Source organism: Epinephelus lanceolatus, chromosome 7 (assembly GCF_041903045.1).
Source record: "Epinephelus lanceolatus isolate andai-2023 chromosome 7, ASM4190304v1, whole genome shotgun sequence".
Lineage (NCBI taxonomy): Eukaryota > Metazoa > Chordata > Actinopteri > Perciformes > Serranidae > Epinephelus > Epinephelus lanceolatus.
Window position 1 is genome coordinate 33,769,157 of NC_135740.1, and position 22,887 is coordinate 33,792,043.

At 40.8% G+C, this 22,887-nt stretch overlaps 2 protein-coding genes across 4 annotated transcripts; one reads left to right on the forward strand and one right to left on the reverse strand.

Moving 5' to 3' along the window:
* Nucleotides 1–1,390: 1,390 nt before the first annotated feature.
* On the reverse strand, nucleotides 1,391–14,340 carry gsr (glutathione reductase). 3 transcript variants are annotated; one of them, XM_033633505.2, is made up of 13 exons: nucleotides 14,167–14,340; nucleotides 13,581–13,755; nucleotides 12,545–12,571; nucleotides 12,342–12,430; nucleotides 9,691–9,760; nucleotides 9,415–9,562; nucleotides 9,214–9,268; nucleotides 9,030–9,129; nucleotides 8,683–8,937; nucleotides 6,043–6,154; nucleotides 4,099–4,230; nucleotides 3,853–3,986; nucleotides 1,391–2,054 (listed from the first exon to the last, which is right to left on the reverse strand). In XM_033633505.2, the coding sequence occupies exons 1-13, from the start codon at nucleotides 14,226–14,228 to the stop codon at nucleotides 1,905–1,907; spliced, it is 1,509 nt and encodes a 502-aa protein (XP_033489396.2). In that variant the 5' UTR covers nucleotides 14,229–14,340; the 3' UTR covers nucleotides 1,391–1,904. The 3 variants fall into 3 exon arrangements, with proteins under 3 accessions (XP_033489396.2, XP_033489397.1, XP_033489395.2); XM_033633506.2 differs by having other exon boundaries at nucleotides 13,589–13,755; nucleotides 14,167–14,295; XM_033633504.2 differs by lacking the exon at nucleotides 14,167–14,340 and having other exon boundaries at nucleotides 13,581–13,875.
* Nucleotides 14,341–16,977: 2,637 nt separating this feature from the next.
* znf518b (zinc finger protein 518B) lies at nucleotides 16,978–22,144 on the forward strand. Its single transcript, XM_033633579.2, has 2 exons — nucleotides 16,978–17,117; nucleotides 17,460–22,144. The coding sequence occupies exon 2, from the start codon at nucleotides 17,552–17,554 to the stop codon at nucleotides 20,030–20,032; it is 2,481 nt and encodes an 826-aa protein (XP_033489470.2). The 5' UTR covers nucleotides 16,978–17,117; nucleotides 17,460–17,551; the 3' UTR covers nucleotides 20,033–22,144.
* The last annotated feature ends 743 nt before the right edge of the window (nucleotides 22,145–22,887 follow it).

Sequence of the window (22,887 nt, forward strand, 5' to 3'; positions counted from 1 at the left end):
TTCTGTTGCATGCAGTATGCACACAATCAGGACATACTACTTTCTCATAACATTACGCCCTGAACTTTGACCCTCTTGCTTTTCATATCTGTTACCTTGGGGATAAACAAATGTTCGCCAGAGACAGAGATCAACCCTTAGAGCTCTGCTGTTGTTACTTTGCAATGTAGATTCTACCATACTATATTTGTGACAGTGACATTACACCTGGAGGGGACAAATGCACATATCGGTAACATATCCCCTATATGTCTATGAGTACAGATGGGTCCCAAAAATACTAGCAGCCAAAAAGCCTCTGTGAGAGTAATATTATGTCTATCGAATATTACCAGTTTATTAACATCTAAACAGCATTTTATTGTGTAGGCTACGTACATGGTTGTAGTACATTTAGATTACTGTAACTCTCTGTACACCAATATTAGTCAGAGCGCCGCTGCCAGGCTCCTCACAGATACCCGAAGGAGAGACCATATCACATCTGTTTTGGCCTCTCTCCACTGGCTGCCTATAAAGTTCAGAATTGACTTTGAGGTTCCCTTAATGGTCTGGTCCCATCCTATTCTACGCCCAGGTCCCTCAGGTCAGCTGACCTGGGGCTCCTGACTATCCCACGCTCCAGACTTAAGCTCAGGGGTGATGGTGCCTTTGCTGTGTCTGCCCCCAAACTGTAGAACTGCATCCCCCTCCCAATCAGATCTGCCCCCTCCATTGACTTGTTTAAGTCCATGCTCAAAACCTACTTTTATTAATTAGTGTTTGAGTCAGCCTGATGTGGCTTTCCCTGACGCATCTGTGTGTGTTGTGTCTCTAAATGTGTGAGCTGTGTACCTGACAGTTACGTTGCATTTTTAACATTTTATTCCTTTTGTACAGCACTTTGGTCAATGTGAGTTGTTTTTAGATGTTCTTTATAAATACATTTGAGTCAAGTTGAGTACTTTATACTATGTCAGGAAGTTTAGTCTATGATAATATATCCTATTTTTATAAAAAAATTTGTATGTAAAAAAAATCATTAACTGTACAGTGTGTAGTTGCTCTAGCTGCCAAAGATATACAGTTGAAGAGAAGTATAAAGTGTTAGAAAATGGAAAAGTAAAGTACAAGTGCCTCAAAATTATACTCAGGTACAATGCTGTGATACTGCAGTAAAAAAATACTGCAACCTGCAAAGAGTTGTCTTTAATGTTGCCACACATTTTGACTTGAGGTATGAGCAGCTCCCTTTGTCCAACTATGTGAAGTATCTCATTCAATGCTCACCTTATGTTATGTGAATTGTAAACACAGACAGGGAAGGGCACTAGTGAGGAGTGTCGCAACACAGCACTGAAATAAAGACAAAAGTTTTAGCCACAGAACAAAGAGAAAGGAGTCACAAAGGTTAAGAAAAAAACCTGCATGTTTATTTAATCTTTAGAACAGTACAGTAGATATGTTATGACCTTGCATTGGTAGTAAATAGGTGCCTTAAGGAGCAGCAGTGTTTGTAATAATAATTTGACAAATGACTGACAAATCAAACACATACACTAGGAGAGAGGTCTTTTTGATTTCCCATGCAATCACTTGACAACGATACCTGCAGATCCATCACTTCCATTTCACAATCATTAAAATGGAATTCGGAAAATTCAATCAATAATCAAGACCCACAGTACAGTTTAAGAGTTTAAGAAGGCCATAACTCGGTCTTGGTCCATTTAGGTAAAAATTAGAAAAGATGAAACACTGCGCACGAATAAGGTCACTTAAATGAGAGAAAATGGAAGTATGTAGTTTTTAGAAAGCAAGTCGTCAAGCTGATGCGAGAGTGGTACAGAGGAGTGACTCTGTCCTGGTATGCTTGTCTGGGTTGCTGGTCGTATAGGGAAGCGAGGGGAGAGTTTGCGTTTGCCTTAACGCATCGTGACAAATTCCTCAGACGAGGTGGGGTGAATGGCGACAGTCTTGTCAAAGTCTGCTTTGGTAGCACCCATTTTGATGGCCACAGCGAAGCCCTGCAACATCTCGTCACAGCCCAGGCCCTGCATGTGCAGGCCCACCACCTGGGGAGAGGAGACGAGTCAGTGCTTGGAAATCACTGCAGTGGTTTGTGGTCAGTCAAAAATTAGTACACAGTCAAACATATTACGACTTTTCTTTAGCTTGCCTCATCTATTCTGATTTATTAAAGGAGAAGTTTGGAATTTTTCAACCTTGAGCCTACGTATATTCCCATTTTCCCTATTTATGTAAAAATGTACGTACAGGCAAAAACCAAAAATGGGAGCGCCAAAAAATATTGGACAATTTCTTAAATCGGGCTTCAACCTCACCATCTGGGTCGCCAATTTTCTGTCTCCAAAATGTTCATAAGCATGGGTCAAAGTTTCTCCCATCAAGTCTGTTTTTATAGATCACAACTTTTGCATGTGAAGGGGCATATGCCTCTTTCAGGCCTGGTTTTATGCGTACGCAATGGTTATACATGAGACCCCTTCTCAGTGCCTTTTTAGAAAGCCCAAACACGCCCATAAACATCCCCACAGACAGAAAATAGATGAAAATAAGAAAATACAGACAGTGACATCTAACTGGGTGAATCAAAGGCTTTTGCACACTGAGTCCTTTTTTTTCGTCCAAAATTGTCGCATGACTAAAACTAAAAACAACTTCACGTTGTGTCAATCACGTTTGCATACTAAGTCCGAAACTTTTGAGCAGCATTAAAATTTTCGGAGGATTTCCGTTTTTCGCGTCTGTCAGAAGCCTTTGGAGACGTTTGACCAAGAATCAGTGAAGAAACTGCGGCGGCAGGAAACAGCTCCGACAAGACAGCGGAACGGGGCGCACAGAATAATTTCATAACTCAGATAGCTGCTTTTAACAGATCAGATAGTTATATACAGGTGGATGATGATGATGAAGAGGAGGAGGATGTGGACCGCACACAGAATGTGGACAACAGCACCATCCCTTCATGCAGCTATGGAGCCAAATGTGAGACAGAGAGGGGGTGATGACAGCCAGATATGTAACTAACTTTAACAGAAAGGTCTTTGAAGGGATCCTTTCCATAATGTTGATGGACACTTTAAATAACAATCTGAGCCTATCAGTGGCAAAAACAAGCACTTGTAGTGGGTGTAAACTGACAGTGTGAACGTGCCCCGAGCGGTTACACTGCAGCCTGTTTCACCATCTTGACCAGTTTAAAAAATTGTTGTTCCCAATATTAATTTAGCCAAAAAACATACAAAAATACGGTCCAGATTGAAAAATAACGACGTTACCCTTTAAGCTGACTTCCTACTTTTCCCACAGTGACTTGCAAGATCCTGTGGATATCGGGTGTGAACATGTTGGCGGTGAGCTGTGGCTTATACAAGTATGTAAAGGTTGAGAAAACAACTTTGTTTCCACATAGAAAGAGAAGGAGACATAATCCAAGTTGAGACAAGAAACAGCGAGAGACAGACTGCATTGAACTGCACTCTGGACTTGTCAAGCTTCTCTTTGTGCGTTGATCATGACAGACTGATTTCTCTCTGCATGAGTTCTGATTACAGTGTCGGAGCATCAAGACAGAAGCCTCTGCAGTTTGACATTTGCTGGTGAAGCACTGTTTGAAAGTCATTAGGCCTTATTTATGAAAGTTTTTTTTATTATTGCCATCCACTTAAGTGCCTGGAATATGTTTCTTTTACCACACACTCTACCAAAGGATGAAGGCATGTTTTTATTTTTTAAATTGGTTTTGAGCAGATTAGTCATTTAATGATCAATTTACGTACAACATATACGTTTTTAAGCAGGAGCAGCAGCATTTTTTCCCACAAACTGTAAACAGCAGGTGAGTCGTACCTTCTCCTCCTTGCCCTCACACACCAGCTTCATGATGCACTGACTCTTCCTGCTCGTGATGGCGTGATACATCGGAGTGAAAGAAGTCTTGTAGATCTTTATGTTCTCCTTTCCTCTGGCTCTAATGGCCTCCTCTGTGAACAAAACAAATTAAGCATTTTAATTCTCGTCGAATAAGTGTAGCTGGGATTAATACAGTATTTACATTAGAGTGAGTTACAGGTCATTTCAACCACTTCTGCTCACCTTCTGTGAGGCCCACTGTCCCGATGGGTGGGTGGCTGAACACCACTGTGGGGATACTCGTGTAGTCCAGCTTGGAGTCCTTCTTGCCCTCAAACAGTCTGTGTGCCAGCTTTCTGCCTGCAGCAATGGCAACTACCCCGACACACACAACACAACATCAGAGTGCATCTGTGCAGTACACGTTCTAAGAAAACATTTCAGGTGTCCACAAAGGATAAAAACCCTTTATTCTAAAACAAGAAAACCAAGAACAAAGCAACACTGCTGGTGTTGGGGATTCCTGGCTCACCTCCGCTACTTCAACAGTGCATGAGAACAAAAGTCCAGAGAGGCCAAAACTACATCAATACTTGCAGCATAAAAAAACACTTCACTGTGAGACCAACTAATTTTTTAAGGTGAAAGTTTATCCCTTGACTATAAAACGGCCAATATCTAATTTAGTTGTCGTAAACTGTAACTACAGAGGTTATCTGTGTCCTGTGGGCTGCACCAGGCAACTGTGCAGGAAAATTACATTTTTATCTTTTTATTTCTAATCATTGATTTTCATTTCCTACTGCTTTTTTATAGACACCACTAAAAGAGGCGGGTTACTTAAAGGAATACTTTATCCACTAAATGATTCATTAATTAGTATATCAGTTACTCCCCTTGTGCTGTGTTTAATTTCTATTTTTCTTAAAATGACTCCATAGCGAACGAAGAATCCAAAAACCGAAAAAATCTTGATGAGTTAAAGTCATGGGGTTCTGTGTTTAACACCAGCAAAACTATATCAAAATATCTGTTTGCAAACTCTCACAAAACTCATAGTCAAATCCAGTGCTTCCCAAACACATGCATCTGTGCTAAATCCATCCTATTTAAAATACAGAAGTAACACACACCAAAAATTATAATGAGGTGCTGATCACTTGCAATAGACTTGATTGTAGAAAACAAGTGTCACACACTCTGGCTTCATGTGCTTTTCTTTTATTTTGATGATGTTTCAGCCTTGTTTGTTGATCTTGAAGAAGGCCCAAAGGCCGAGTGTCATCAAAATTAAAGAAATACACATGTTGTTGTTAAATGCGGACCCCTATGACTTCAATCCATCAAGAGTTTTCTCCGTTTTTGGATTCTCTGTTCATCGTGGAGGCATGCAAGAGACATAAAGTTGTATCTACAAATTCAGCCTAACCTCACGGGGAGTAACTGATATACAAATAATCATTTTGTGGGTGAATTACTCCTTTAATGCCTTTTTTAATGCGTGAGATTTGCAGTCAAGAGTTTCATCCACACCAGCACATTTTGTTGGACCTGAGCCTCAGCTGAAAAGATTTCCTTGTCATGTTTCTGTATTAAGTTCGTTGTGGTTCAAGATTTACACCTTGTTGACAAGATGTGTCATAATGGCTGTTTTCTGATCAAAATACCTTGTTGTACGCAACAGCAAACTGACAAAAACACGCATTTCCTATAATTCTCACATGCATGGTGTCACTCAAAATAGCAGGATTTGATTGAACAAGGCATTCTCTGGCAATTTAGTGCAGTTGGTTTTAGCCTCTGTTGTTCACACTTGGTCCCTTTCAGCCCTCTAGTGGACTCAGAGCGGTGACTCAGCATTTTTTGCACATATGTGAACACTCCAAAAGAACTCTGATTCCTCCAAAGTTGTCTGAGTGATCTGAGTTTGGTTCTAATGTGTTCAAACAAAGTAACCTAAACTTCTTAAGTTCAGCTGAGCCGTCTATAAACATCCCTTGTGTATGAACACTTCTAATTCTACCAGTATAAAAATCCAAATGTAAAGGCATGCAACGCAGATACAAAATACTGTTGAAGCCTTTTGTCCTTGTCTTTAGTCTTAGCCCATACTGGCCAAGCTCAAATATAAACACGACTGTGTTGTTTACAGGCAGCCTCCATGAAATGATCCCAGTAACTTCCTACCAGGTGTGAGCAGAGCTTTGCCACAAACGTCCCCTACAGCGTAGATCCCTGGTCTGCTGGTGTTCTGATACTCGTCCACAATGATATGGCCTCTTTCATCTGTGTCCACACCCTGCAAACACACAGGAAAGAACTGTTATATAGCTGTATATATATAGTGTCTTTCTTATTTTCTTCCAAAGCTCTCCTGGGGTGCACAATTACAAGGAAAGACACTGTACGTCACAGTTGTTTCTGTTCTCTCCCTAACTACCACTCACAAGCTGCAGACAGTGAAGTGAAGTTTAAAATAAGGAGTGAGCATCAGAGCAGAAAAATTTTGTTTCTATCAACATTGATAAACTGATGACTCACCCCACTGAGGAGGGTCAGAGCATGAAATGTAAACCAGGATACTCAGAGCAGGAACAACATTATTATGTGTAAACAAAGACAAATCTCTGTAAACCATCTAAAACCAGGAATGATGTCAGATCACTTTTTCCTTCACACTTCCTTTCTACATAAAACTTAGTGGCTTCCTGATTGTTGAGCTGTTGCTTCGATTGCTCAGTCACGTTTTTCTTCATATTCCAGGTTAGACAATAAGTCAGAATACATGCTAATAATCAGGTGCAAACATCTCTGACATAAATCTTTCCCTACAGTGGACGATCTGATAGCCCACTTCCCTGAGCTACTGTACGTTTAAGTACCTTAAATAGAAGACAGACTTAACTGCCCCTTTATCTGTTAACAATGTGCCTGTTAATCCTGAGCTGACAAGCGTTTCACTCTTCTGACAAACAACGTAACAAAGACTGTTAAGTGACTTTTGTCTCGTCTCGTTCCCAGATTAGACCCTGATCTCTGAGTTAAGGTGATCCTGAGCCCGGGTTATTTTGAGTTCTTTTTAAATAAAAGGTGTCAAATTATAAAACCGTACATCCAGTAGTGTGTTAGTGGATTTGGTTCTTTAGTTCTCAGCAAATACCTTAAATTATCTGAATGGCTGCCATAATGTATGAAGACAGTTAAGCAGCCATGATGACAGAGACACAGGAAAAACTGCGCAGAGCCAAACACTAATTAATTCCCTCTGCAGACAGACAGCGGTGATAAGCTGCAGTCGTCTGTCTTAAATGCACGGTTACTTTTTAACTTAAGGATGTTGATGTAGATTGTTTTTATCCAGCTGCAAACAGGAAAAATTACTTTGTCTTTCTAGGTACATCTGCATATTTTCCCATTGTTATACGTTGTTTTTCGTGCTGCACATTTCAGCAGTTGTAGAATATAACTCAAGTACTATACTTGAGTACCATTTTGAAGTACTTGTATATTTCCATTTTCATACATCTACATCCCTACATCATGGACGTAATATTGTACTTTTTACTTTACCGCATTGGTTTGACGGCATTAGTTACATGTTACTTTGCAGGTTCAGATTCAGAAGCATGATGTATTTTTATGGATTAAGCTACCCAGCAGCACATCAAGTAATTAAATTTGCCCCACTTATAATGGCTGCAACATTAGTGATGTTTATAACATCAATAATTATAATCCAGTGATAAAATATATCATTCAAAATGGGCCATTCTGAATAATTAGTGCTTATACTTTTGGTACCTTTAGTACACTTTAATGCTAATACTTTTTGATGCTAACCTAGCTATCACCAGACGTCAGTATGACATCAGAAAACCAACAAAATATCAGTGTCATCTGTCGTCAGTATTCTATGTCATTTTGATGTTGGCATTAGACATTGTCCTCAATTCTAGGGTGCTTTTTCAGACCTAGAGTTGTCTTGCTTTGGTCTGAATCAGGGACTAACTTTGTTATAAAGTTGCATAATTGCCCAGTGATGGTTCGTGTTCTCACGGCAGCATTTACAAGCGGACCAGGTCAAATGCCTTGTGTGAGAAAGCTGCTCTTGATTGGTCAGAATTTCCATGCGGGAAAATCCAGGAAGTAAAGAAGAGTACACTTGCAAAGATAAAGGCAACACTTTCTAATGTCACAATGGAGGGACAACTACGCAGGTTGATTTTAGCGCTGGTCATCGTGGACTATATTGCTGTCATTGTTCATTTGAGTCAAACCATACAGTTTGAAAACGAGGCGCGGCTCCAACTAGAAAACAATGTTTTGATGCATTGGATGTGCTGAATGTGCATATTAAGGCAGTACAGGAGGAGGTGCACATTAATAATCCTCCAGGACTGTGACATGCTCATATTTAACCCAAAGGTGTCATGTGACTGCAGTTGATTCAGATCCAGGTCGGAACACGTTCTCACCACAAACGAACCGCACCAGAGTTTGTTTGTAACCGGACTGAGACCACCTCTTCAAGAAGGTCTTGGTCTGGTTGTTTTGGTGCACACCTGAGTGTGATTGCTGTGTTCACACCTGCCCAAACGAACCAAACTTAGGGGGCATACGAACTTGAGTTTGATTGAACCGAACCAAACTGCCCGACATCACAACCTAAATCCAATTACATATCAATGTCCAACAATGTTAGTGGTCAGCTAGGATACTGTACTTTTACTTAAAAACACTGTGGTAATGCTACTTCTACTTAAAAAGAGTGCTTCTTTCACCTCTGAATTTCCCAGTTTACAGAAATCATCATGAGCAGACTGTTACCATCTCGCCAATGTTCAGTCCGGAGGTGTTAGGCTGCCTGCCGATGGCCCAGAGCAGGCAGTCCACATCCTGGATGGTGCTGACCTTCTCCTCGTCGTTCTTCTTCTCCAGGTCTTTGGTGACAAGCGTCACCTCCAGCCCCCTGTCCGTTTTACACACAGACTTCACCTGAGAATTCTTCCACAGATCCACACCATTGTTTTGCAGTTCTTTGGTGCAGTTTGTGCTTATGAAGCTGTCGAAGTTCCTCAAAACCTGCACAGGGAGAATGAGAATAAGCATGTATTTTTATTACTGCATGGAACATCAGAATTTAGTATTTAATTATGACTCTATTTGTTTCTTACTCCTGACTGTCGTATAATGAGGGATGTTTTGGACCCCAGGGTGGAAAGGATGCCTGCCATCTCCACTGCAATATAACCTGCACCCACAATCACACTGCGCCTGTTGGGGAAAACAAAACTTCTAATTATAGGCACAAATTTAACACATGGTACAAACACTACAGAGATTATATAGTAATCTTACTTTGGCAGAGTTTCAAGTTCAAAAAAGCCATCACTGGTAATGCCAAGACTCCCCCCTGAAATGATCAATAAACAACATTTCTGCACACTTTCTTAACTTCATAAAAGTGATCTTATTTGATTAATAAGTTAAATATAATAAACTGCTCAGGCTCAACAGAGCCGAACACAGAGAGGATAACCTGAGAACAACATGTATTACCTGGGACTTCATTGTCACTCAAAACAGAAGGCTGCCCTCCAGTGGCGATGAGGATGTGAGGAGCTGTGTATTTTTTTCCGTTGACCTCCACAGTCGGCTGGGGATCACTGGTAAACCTGGCGTGACCTTGAATAGTTTGGATTTTAGCCTGAAATGAATCACATTATTGTTTTTTTTCTTCTTTGGGAAGTAACAAACAAACATGAGCACATTTTACATAAAGAAAACACTGTGTAGACACACTGAAATAATAAGACGACATGAATGTGAACTTACTTTGTCAAGATTGTTGCGATAAATGCGGTTTAGGTGACTGACATAATTATCCCTTTTTGCCTTGAGAGCTCTGGAACAAACAGGAAATGATCAACGATTAGAGGCTGTCTATGTTTTTACCAGCATTTACTCAAGGAAGTCCTGACACTCAAGTATGTTTAACAGATGCATGAAGCTGATACACTTCATGAGGTTACAACAGGGTCAAATAAATCCTACATTTAAAAATAGAACATACACTTCAATAATGCTCCAAAACACACATTCATCCCAGCACATGTTCTGGGGTAGAGGCCTAGCATGCTGAGCAAATTGCTGCTATGCACCAGGGGAGAAAAAAACTACAGGAAGTGTTGCCTGAGAAATACATGTCGAGCTCAGGGACAAACAGGATCTGGCATCACATCACACCATTTGAGAACCACTGTATTATGATACTGCTGTTGCCATTTGCAGACATTTGATGACTTCTTATAGAGAACCTCATTTAATATGTCACTAATAACACATTTCATATGATGTTGCTGGGAGACACTACTAAAACATATCACAACCAGGGTCTGAAATTAGCGCCTGCTACCTGCCAAATTCAGGTAAATTGTTGCCAGTGCCAGGTTAAATCGTCAGGCTATCGGAAAATGCACAACAGAAAGACACATTTAGTAGGGCAGCATATTATTGGATGGAGCTAAAACATTTTAAAGTAGCTCGCAACTGCTATATGGAAGCAACGCTGTTGGCCATAGAACCTTATTTGTTTTGATTGACAGCCAAAGTTCACGAGTCCCAGCCAATAACTATCAGTTAAATAAATGTTGCAATGGTTGGCTCAGACTAAATATTCTCTGTATGAATTGACATGTATTTATGCTACTGTACAGTACGAATGACTGCCTTTACTGTCACTGCATGTTCACATACAAAGAAATTTACTGTGTCTTATACATACCTACACATCAAAATAGGATAAGGCTAAAATATGATAAATAAGGTGCTATAAAAAGGACAAAATACAGTGCATATGCAGTTATTGTACATCTGTCCATGGTAGTGCAGCTTTAATTTGTTGTGGTGGTGGAGGAGAGAGTTCATTTTGTGTATGGCTGTTGGGTAAAAACTTCTCCTTTGTCTGGAGGTAGAGCATTTCAGGCCGGTGTAGCATCTTCCAGAGGGGAGCCGTGTGAAGAGGTGGTGAAAGGGGTGAGTACTGTGAGTACCCTTTGAACCCAGAAAAATAGGGCTCCCCAAAAGCCGGAGTGTGATTTAAAAACTGTGAATACACCATGAATGTAATGTTTTTTATGTAAATATATCTAACATTGAATGACATCATTCTTTATATTAAATCATATTAAAGTTATCTAAATGTTGCACCTTCATTTGGTGCATAGATTTTAAATGTGGCAGGTAACATTTCTGAGCCTGCCACAGTGGGAGGCAGTGAAAAAGTTAACGTCAAACCCTGATTACAACATATTATTTGTTAATTTTGAGCAGGATGAAAGTATTTAAAGGTTATCAGATGTCTGATGGAATTTACCGTAAAACTTAAAATAATAGCCCCGGGCTATTATTTGCTTAAATCACTGAAACCAACAAACCTATATTTGGGATAGGCCTTTGATTCCTTTCACACAAAACTGTTGCTCAGCAAAGATCAGGAAATACAACCAAATTGTTTATGTAAACCAGTATGAATATTACTTGTTTAAAAATACAGCTTCAGATAATATATCAATTATGAATCATTCATTTGATCTAGCTCAGACAGACAGAGTATCAAAGGTAGTGAATTATTGAAGATTATGGCACCCAGCATACCGACACAACACCACTTCATCCTGCTAAAACAATCCTCACAACTTGAATTCATTTTTATGAAAAATCCTTTTGACTGTTTTGATCTGAGGACCCTTGGGGACTAGAGGAATATGAATAACTTACTTAATAACTTAATTTGAGGTAGTCGACATCCCGTTTTGTTTTTTTTACAAGCAAAGAACTTCTATAAAAAATTGAACCGCTTGGCAACCAGACCAGGTGTCTAGATATGTTAATTTGTCAAAATGTGTAGCTACACCAGGCTAGTAAAAGGGACTGGGTGTTTAATTGAAGTTTTACGGTACATTTTATAAAAACTACTGTCCATTAAAATGGATCCTGCTGCTGCAACATGCACGGGATGGACAAAAGAACACAGACACATCATAATATAATACAGTCCAACACAACTGACTGTAGTTGAAACATATTTACCATAGTAAAATATGTGTATGTGAATAATATGTTGAAATAAAACACCACTGATAAGTAGTATTTACATAACTCCATGCAGCCGCACCTTAATTGACCTCCCAGCTCTGACCAGACTGACGCTGGTGTTTTGTATCCCTGACTAATGTTTCCTGGTGTCTCAGGCTGCCACTCCCTCCACAGGCTTATCTCTAACTATCACCTTGACTTAACAACGGCATTCACAGAGACAGAGAAGTGGGCTGAAGTGAGGCAAGAAAAGACTCGACGGGCTGAGAAACTGAGCCATGAAACGGACACCTCCTTGTTCCAGGAACAACTGCAACAGGTTTCAAAAGAGCTCATTGTTGTTGCACAAAAACAAGTGAGAAAAGACACCGAGCTGTGCCGTGACTTACTCCCAACTGAAACGAACATTTCCAACGTCAAAGCCATAGTCGCTGTGGTCGTGGAGCACCTCGGCGTGAACGGCTGCATTCCACATAACCTGCAACAACAGGTGAAGGCGTGGGATTAGACTGAGTGAACTTTGACACAAATTTTATAATGTGTGAGAGTTAAAATGTGGCCTTTTCAAACAACAACTGAAAGATAATTGTACCTTCTTTGGGACGCAGCCGACATTGACCTGAAAAACATTCAAACGGGGGGAATTACTTCAGTGTGAGTTGGATCAGAGAGTAAACACAAAGAAAAGAGTTCAGAGCAACACTGCAGAGATCTTAAGTCTATTTGCACAGTGAGATGCAGTGTGTGTGGTAGAGTTAAATGAAAACTTACAAGTTAAACTACAACCCAGAGTAAACTAGACGTGAGGATAAGACATCAGGTGTAAAATTACAGAGTCTGTATGACCCTATTATCATGATTAATACCAGCAAAAGTCCATAAATGAGAACATTAATATGGACTTTAATTAAATTTTATCGTCAGTTAAGCTGTGCTTAACATTTTCTGCAAATATTAAGGTTCTTAAATTGTGTTTGACTGAATTTAACCATGCTTGAGTCCCTTGTTATATAGAATTATGTACAAAATTATGTTATATCAGCTTGTTTCCCTATTTATTACCAGAATTGGGAAGTTTTCTAACAGTTTTGCAAACAGGATGTAGTTTGAGGACACATCTGCAGCAACATATTTCAACTTCCCATGTGTTAAATCAACTTAAAAGTTAAAGTAGTGGGTGAACAAAAAAATATGAACACCTACAATCTTTTTTTTTTTTTTACTTTACAATAGCTTTGCAATAATAAAAATTCTTTGTGCACAAACACCTGTGTCCAAACTTGCATTTTTAATATGTCTATTTATATTTAATGAAGGAACTGAAGAGGAGTGAGGTGTTAATGTCATTTATTTTACTTTACTGTTAAGACTGTGTGTGTGCTGTTTCATGACCTACATAGGCTGTTAGCAGTGTGTGAGGGCTGGGACGCTTTAAACTTCATACAAACCCACAGTGTTTGTTACACACACAAAAAACTTCCACAAAAGGAGTCCGGAGGCTTCGCAGTGAACCTGGCAACCAGCATGTGTGTATGTGTGTGCGTGTGTATGTGTGTGTGAAAGCTGCAGAGGCACAGTGACTGAGGTCGGGATGGATAACAGTGTTTTGTTGTTTAATTTTTACTCACGCAGGTACCTCCGAGTTTGTGACTCTCGATCACGGCGGTGGCCGCTCCGAGCTCCGACGCCCTCCGAGCACCGGCCAGCCCTCCCGACCCGCCGCCGATCACCAGAAAGTCGAACCGGGTCGTGTCCGTCGCCGTCGGGTCTGAGGCCATGCTGCGGTGGACGATCCCTCCGTGTCTGCGAAAAGACGAGAAAGGCTGCTGTCTGAGGATGGACCAGCAGCAGGGAGCTCGCATCCGGGTTAGCTGCATTAATATTGCCATGACCAGGAAGCTCGCAGGCGTGTGTGCATGGGTGTGTGTGTCGGCCCGACGGGGAATGGGAGGGTCAAGTGAAAGCCACTGCTGTGTCATTATGAATTACAACAATGGTGTGTAAATCCCAGAAAGTGTTTTCACAATAGTCATGGTGATCCTCACATAAGCTACAGTATGGGGATGACAACAACACCTGTAAATCACAGCTCGATCTGCACCAAGAATCTGTCACACTGTGAAGTTAAATAAATATATAACATGCAGAGGAGACAGCATCGTGACAACAGTTTGAAAACTGTGAATAATGGTCATAAAGATGGTGTAAACTCACCTGGGTCGTGCCAGAGACGCAGGCACAGTAGGCAGCAGTCTGCAGATCCTCACAAACAGCATGTTTACATGTGTTTTAGGGCATTTTACTGAGATGCATCCACAGCGTGTCGGTGTTTATCTCCCAGCTGCTGGAGGCCTGAGCTTTGGCTTCATTATCCCGACGCACACAAAAGCTTCAAAGCACTTCCTGTGTCACTGACTGAACTCACAGCACACACACATATTTACACCAGCTGATGCGACCACACCACCTCCCGCCTGTCTCTATAAACAAACACAAATATTGCTTATGGAGATTAAATAATAAAATGGCACCGATGAGTTTAAATTAATGTGGTGATGTTGGAAGTTGTCACATATTTGAAGGCGTGGATAGCGGAGCTGGCCAATCAGAGCTCTACGTGTTTTGTGTAGCACGTAAAGAAACCAGCGTAAATAATCCTGCGATTTTAAAGTACGTTTACGTCGGATTTGTTCAAGAATAGCAACTACGCTGCACCCAGTCTGTCAGCTGTAAAGATAAACAAGACAAAAAAAGTAGTTCCAGTCACGGCTTTCAAAATAAAACTTCACTCTCATTACAGCAGTGGTAGAAGAAGTACTCAGATTTTAATGTAATAACACAGTGTAAAAATATAATTATAGAAGTTGTCATTAATCAGAAGGGCCCATTTAGAATATGTATGATACATGTTAAATTTAAATATTGATTGATTAATGCAGATGTGCTCCCTGTATTCACTGCTCATTTTCATTCTCTGCTGCTTATTATTATTATCATTATTATTATTATTATTGTTATTTATTGCCATTTCTTGTATTTTTGTACTTATTTTGCATGCCTAGTTTTTTAAATTTTAAGTTTTTAAGTTTAAATTTTGACTCTTTCCCCTTGACTGCTGTAACACTGGAATTTCTCAATTATGGGATCAATAAAGGTGTATCTTTTCTTATCTTATCTTATCTTATCTTATCTTATCTTATGTAAGTATTTTAATGTAAGTAACTACTAAATAATGTAAAACAAATGGAGTGGACTGAAAAGTAATACTATTAAAAATATTACATAAAATATATTATTATATTATAGTAAAATATTTGCCTCCAAAATTTAGTGGTGTAAAAGTATGAATTAGTATATTATTATTAATCAGAATCACCTCTATGTGTACACATGTTGCCCTCAATAGCATAGTATTGCAATATTTTTGTGTGGCAATATTGTCTCCTCAAAGTTCAATTAACATGCACATTCTCACTGTTTTTTTTTTTGTGGTGCTAGGAGTTGATCCCCTTGGACTTGTGCTTTTAAAGAAAAGATGACTCCTGCAATCACTTTTACTCTGCTTTATTATTGTCTCCTCACACAGTGCCAAGTATTGATTTTTTTTTATTATATAAATTAGGAATGCACAGTATCAGCCATTATATCAGCCACATATTGGCATATCGGCAAAAATCCATGATCTTGCATTCCTAAAATAGATTATTAATATGACTAATACAAATTAAACTTTAAGTAAGCTAGAATAATATAGCCCGACTGCTTTTTCAGTCCACTAAATACAGTTTGCTGCAAAAAAACAACCACAAAATAGACTGAAAACTTTATCTGATTAGATAAAACTGGTGCTGATAAAGTTTTTCTTTGGGGACATAATTTACATTTGAAAAAAAGGGGATAAACCGCAATATATTGCAATATATTTTATCACAACACTCAGCATGTCTTAACATTTAAAATTGCAATAATATGGTATCGTGACTCAGGTATCATGATAGTATCGTATCATGGATCCTCTGGCACCCTCACCAACTGCATTACTGAAATAAAATCCTGGCTGCAAACCAACTTTCTCAAACCTAACTGTGACAAATCAGAAGTCATCATCATCGGCCCCAAATCCCTTATCAAATCCACCCATAACATCTCCCTCTCCATCGACGGCTCCACTGTGCTCACCTCACCCCATGTCCATAACCTTGATGTCATCTTCAATCAAACCCTCTCCTTTGACTAACATATCAAACACATCACCAAAACAGCTTTCTTCCATCTCAGTCCTGGGGGGACAGGGCTTTCTTTACTGCTGCTCTCACCCTCTGGAATTCACTCCCTAAATACATCACAGACTACCCCTCACTCTCCACCTTCAAGAAACACAAACACACCTCTTCAGAACTGCATACAACCTCTAAATAACTGTGTTCTCCTTCTTCATATAAACCTTGTGCCAAAAAATATATATATTTGGATGCAAATTCTTTTCGCAACCACCAACATTTTGATTAGTAACTGTAATGTAATTATGTATTTTTTTTCGCAGTAACTGTAACATTACATTTTCATAATTTACTTGTGTGTGAAATATACATATATAAAATTGCTAATATGCTGAAATAAATATTGAATGATTACTGTAACAGGTCTAACAGGTTGCTTTATATACACAATGTAGGTGGATACTGCAGTATTCATTTATACATGTCAGTATACATTAATATTTGTGTAATTGTACTGACATATATGTAGTTATATATACTGACATATGTATATTTGACAGTGATGTGTACATGTTGCAAAACCCAGTGTGTAAATATGTACTCAATAGACCTACTGTTCTTGAGTAAATATATTTTTGACACGTGTACGTGAGCATAACAGTATGCGACACTGCAACGTTTTGTAACACATAAAATGCCTTTTAAAAAACAAATAAAATATACAGATTATTGTTAGAAATGTACTTGTATTCTGCACTCTTATTTTGAAGGAAAGAGCGACCCTCTTCCGGTAGCACTGTTGCTAGCTACAGATAGCTAACTCCAAGCTAACGGTAAAGCAAAGCGGCTCGTTTGGCCGCCCTGACAAGCGCTAATATTACGTCCACGGAAAGGATTTATCCACTTTAAAACATTTAACAGATAAAAACACAACGCTCCTGTCAGGTATGTGCGTTATATTCGATTCTGTTGGGAAACTAAACAGTTGAAATGCGGGCCGTCGTCTTTGCGAGCCCCCTTGTTGTGGTCAGAGAGGGCCTTACGTTGTGTTCAGCGGAAGGCAGCCCGGGACAGCTGCAGGAAAATGCACATAGAAATGACTACGTTTAATTTAGGGAACCGCTTTGTGTGTTTAGCTTGCAATCCGTTAACTGCAGATCAAACGGCTGCAGGCATTAGAAAAAATCTGTATGAGCTGTGTGAGGGGGGAGGGGCTCTGAGGGCCTTGTGTTAATGTCAGCACTGTAAGGTTCATGGGCTCACTGTGGTTTTTCCTGTTTTTCACAGAGGCAAGACGTCTGCCTGTCTCCACTGTATGATCTCAGCCTTTGAGTTTGTGGGACGTGCTGCCAGATGACCAGCAGACCTCACCGCTCATCATGAATCCCGTCAGCTATCAGAGCATGCTGTCGTCTGTGAGCGGTGGACATTCCAGTCTGGTCCTGGACCGTGTACTGAGCACCTCAAACCTGAAAAGCTGTCAGAAATGTGGCTTTGCATGCACAGACACTGCAGAGTTCAGGAAGCACATGCAGGAGCACAAGGGGCTGACGAGGTTTTACTGCTTCTATTGCAACAAGGTGTCATTCAGTGAGGCAGAGTTGAACGCTCACCTGAAGCTACACAACTCAACGTATCCGTTCAAGTGTCCTCACTGTGGACAGGGCTACATGAGGAGGCTGTGCCTTGTGAAACACATCGAGCGTTTGCACAGTAAAAGCATCAATCAAGTTCCCGCTAAGCCTGGCACGACAAAAAGTCCACACGTTCCTGTCTCCAGTGCCTTATCAAGTGTGCCCACTGCTGAGCTGTCACCACTACGACCAGCTGTTCGGGTGATGGTGCCCCCCCTGAGTACACCTGCAGTCAGGCTGGGGAAAGATGAACAGAGAGGGAAAACACTGGAAACAAATTTATCAAACACCACTAATGGTAACGCCGAACTTTTGTCCCCCTTGAATGGACTCATTCAGCAGAACAGGGCTCTGACGGTGTCTCTTCCAGAGGAAGTAACGATCCCCGCCGGCTGTTTGGTTGAACTTGTCGAGGTGAAAACTGTCAATGGGACAAAGGAGCTAAAACTGAGGCTCGTCTCTCAGCAAGAAAACGAGTCTGTGATTAAAGACACAAGGACCACGGTCTCTCAAAACACCGCTGTGGGAAAGCCATTCTTATCCACGTTAAATCATCCAAACACGGTGAAGTCTATGAGCATGGGGATGTGCAGCGTCAACAGGAAACAGTGTGAAACAAAGACTGTGAATGTGGAGCGCCCTGCTGAGCGCTCAGTCAATGTTTCCAAAAACATCCCGAGTCAAGTAAGCAAAGACAAAAGCACCTTGAAAAGAGTGTCATCAGAGGTAATCAACTTGGAGAGTCACACAGTCGTTCCAAACAAGGTTCCCAAAAGCATCCTCAATCCTGTACGAGAGGGAAACAGCGGGATCAAAGTTACGCAGAGAGAACCTGTGAACCACAGTGCAGCTCTGCCGTCTGTCATCTCCAGCAGGGCTGTCAACAGGTTCACAAGCACCCTGCATCCAGAGAACATGGGAGCCTGTGTTTCTCAGAGAGCGATGGATGAGAGGAGGACTTTAATTCCAGAGCATTCCAAGAGCATCCCACCCAGGAGGGCGAACGACATGAAAATCTCTCGGGATAACATGTCGGTGGCTGTCAAGCTGGAACCTGGGGAGATGAAGAACAACACGTCTTCACAAATAAAGAAAGAGGCAGTGGGCTTGAACCAGCAAAAATCTGCTTCTCCTTCCTTGAGTCGTCTTCTGGGTACAGCTGCCCAGGTGAGGCCTCTAACAACTCTATCTTGTAAGGATAACGTTGCAAAGACATCCTTTTCAATACCCAGGGCTGTTCATGAGCCCATATCAGTCAAAACACCGGTGCTTTCAAACTGCTTAAACTCAAAGACGTCGGCTTGGACACAGGAAGTCAGATCCAATGAGAGAGCTGGAGAAGGAGACATGGCAGAGCCTGAGGGGTTTCCTGTCATCTCGTCTGTGTTCTCTTTGAGTCAACAACCAGAGGATGTTCAAGGCAACATGCAACCACTTGTAATGGCTCTGCGTGGGATAGTGATGGATAAAAGTAACAGCTCTGCCAGTACAACTCCAGATCGCATCAAGATAACAAACAGCACGGTGCAGGTGAGGGAGGCACCAAAAGTGGGGTTCTGTGCCCGGATGGCCACAAAAGATGGAGCCATCACCGGCAACCTCATATTGACGAGGCAGACTAGTGAGCCTGTGAAGGTAGAGGACCAGGATAAAGGTACTCAGCACCCTCCCGCGCTGACCAACAACCATATCCACGTCAAGAAGGAAAAATATAGCACTAAGCAAACAGACAGTAACAAATGCAGCCACACTCCTCCTCCGAAATCTTCAACAGAAAAAGATTCTGTGTCCGTTCGTGTAAATTCACCTGAGCCTGTTCAGCAAATGGAAAAAAGTGAGCAGGACGTCTCCTCAAAATTCCTCACCGTCTCTCTGAAACGGGTACAAGTTGGCGTGTGGAAAAAAAACAAGAAAGGACTGAAACTTAGAATATCCAAATACAAGACTCAGGTACCCATGAGCAGTCTAACGGATTACACAGTCGTTTACCCGATGCCGCTGAAGGTGGACCAGCTGGTGAAGCGACCAGGCCCCAACCAGCCTGTGGTGGTGCTCAATCACCCGAGGCCGCGGTCCTCGCTTCAGGGAGCGAGAGCAGACTCATTAGTGGACGCGGGAGGCGCCACTGAGGTGGCTCCAAAGTGCCAAATCTTAAAAATGAGGCTGAGCAAAGTGGTGGGGCAGAAGTACGAGGTGATGGGATGCACTGTTGGAGTCTTTCCATGAACGCGTCAGCAGGGAGAGGTGTACATTAACGAGAAAGTAACTAGTATTACAGTGGGAAGATGCCGACTTGAAAAACATCAAAATATTAGGGCAGTTATTTTCTTTATGGGAGCAAAGAACGGACATGTGATTATCACTGAACATTGTGTTATGTTTATATAGGCATGGGATACCAATTATTTCAAGTGCAATGAAAATGAAACACGGACCATTTGCTGTAGTAGATTGCAGTCAGTATAAGTACGGTTTCGGAAGTGTGAGAAACCAGACAAGCCATCAGAGCAGAGGTGTAAATGCATGTTGTTTACCCTAAAAAGGATACTGTATTTATTTTTATTTACATCAGTATTATTTTGCAGTTCATGTGGCTCCCACTAGGTGCACCTGAGACTAGAAATCTTTGTGTGCTAATCTCAGAATACTAAAATGCCATGATATGGACCATGCATGGCTCCTTATTTTGACGATAGGGAAATCAGTGGTGGATATTAAAGGTATACTATGCAGGACTGTCCTAAAGAAATGTATGAATTTAAAAGTATCCCTCTCAACCATCACTTCCGACCTACTAGAAGTGTGTGGCCATGTGTTTTTATTATTATTCTTTTCTATATATTCCCATTTTCTGTGTTCGGGTGTTAAGAGCGTGTGACCCCACAGCACTTAGGTGAGGTCGGGGCTTTAGAAAAAGGTTGCAACCAGGGAAGCAGCAGAGACATAGTGCTGAAAAATGCAAATATAGTTACTTTCAACTGACAATCCTGCGTAGTATACCTTTAAGTAACCATCACGTGTTGTGTGAGACGTCATTGCTTCTCACATGCAATATTTAGCACAAAAAATATACACTGAAAGAATGTCTTAATACAGTATAACCCACATTTTTTCTGTTTTTAACACTCACATTAACAGACCAATCCAAGGCAAGGAAAACAAACAGTCAGCATATATGAGCATAAAGTACTTAAACGCCTATAAAAAGTTTTGCTTCTTGGACACTCCCGCATTACTCATTTATTGTGATGATGGCTACTTGTTTAGACACTAATGCAGGAGCTGCATCCCAAAAAACTCAACATTTCAGCACTGATTACTTTAAAAGTGGTGACTGAGGCCCATCTCATTTCCAAAGCTCGGAAGAGAAATGGCAGCGTCACATGTGCGGCACTCAGTATCGGTCAGTGGTGTAATGGTGCATTCAGGCACTCTCTGCAAACTCTTACATTTGGGGAAATGTTGCATGACCGTGTCGTATTTGCCACACGGCCACCAGTCACTGGTAGATTCATCAAATGAGCTGGGCTAATGAAATAGGCACTGCAAGGTGTATATAACAGACGCTGGGTGTGCCTGCCGCTGTTTGTCTTAGTTACCAGTTTGAGTAACAGTTTGTCTTTGTTACCAGTTTGTGTGAATCACAGGGTGTTGCGGAGAAACAGACACTAGGTGTGCCAGTTGTCCTGTGTGTGTTGTGTGAAGTGAAATGTCATGGCTGTACTGTAAACTTGGAGCCTGCCCCCTTGTTCTCACACAAGTGTTTACAACTTGGTGGTACATTTGAATGTTTTTGTCTTTACCAGATGGCGAAGAGTGCCTGAATGCACCGTTAGGTATAGGCGTCTGAAGCTAAAAGCTAAACCGTTCACTTCCTTACGGATGGATAAAAAAAAGGGGAACTCTAAGTCTTAAAGAATAATTCTGCATTTTCAGTCTGATTACTAAATGATTTTTATTATTGTTATTATTATTATTATTATTATTATTATTATGACATTAGTTTGTTTTAATAAAATTTCAATGTATAACTCATCACAGATATTTTGTGATTAACTTATTGGAGGTAACAATCCCAGAAACAAGTGTTAACACCATGTTGGATTGTTGTCACTCCTTGTGCCATATAGTTTGGCTTTTTTTAAATATTACACTTCCATGTATAGCCTGTGTGCAGCTTTAACTGGTGGTACCGGATGGATTGTGATAAAGCAGCTGGTTTATTACTGTAACAGAAAGCCACATACTTGTGTTTTATCTCCTGTACATACTAAGTGACTGTGGTGATTCTGGGAACCTGCTTAAAAAAACCTGTATATTTTTCGGGACACAAACTCTCTCCCTGTTAATCTTCCTGCGACAGCATAACGACACCTGCGTGTTCTTGTTTATAATGTAACCATGATGTACGAGGTGCTAGACCTATGATCCAATGTATAGGTTTTGGTTGCCCAGTTTTTATCGTGTATATATGTTTCGATCACCCACAGATTTTATCGTGTACATACCTATAAATATAAAACGTGCTAACTGGTGGTCATACTCGGTAGGGGATGGTTAAACGTTCCACAGCCTCTTCTGCGACAGCGGTTACGTTGTGCTTTACTCTCCCGACACTGCAGCACCTGAAGCTGCCGTGTTGTCTTTGTTATATATACAGTTATTTTAAAGGTGTTTAAGGGCGTGGCAGTTGTTTCTGAATGTTTTTCCTTTGCTTTTCATTCACTCCTCATTTGTGTTACAATGACCCCATGTTGCTGTTAAGACTGTTTTTTGGTTTTACAACGTTCTCAGTGTTCATTATCGTGTTTCATGCTTTTATAATAACAATTGTGTAACTCCTCTTTTTTCTATTAAAACATGATCACAAATTTGTTCAGCCTGTTCCCTTTTGTTAATCAGAATGGCATTACATAAAGAGCACAGGATCATCATGTGACCTTTCTCATGGTAGGTCAACAGGGCTCATAACATACTGAGCAACTCTCAAGCCCCATTGGTTAACAGTGAGACCACTGGAGCATGACAACAGCGGGGTTTATTGCGTGTCATTCACAGCACACAGCTTGACCTGCCTCAGT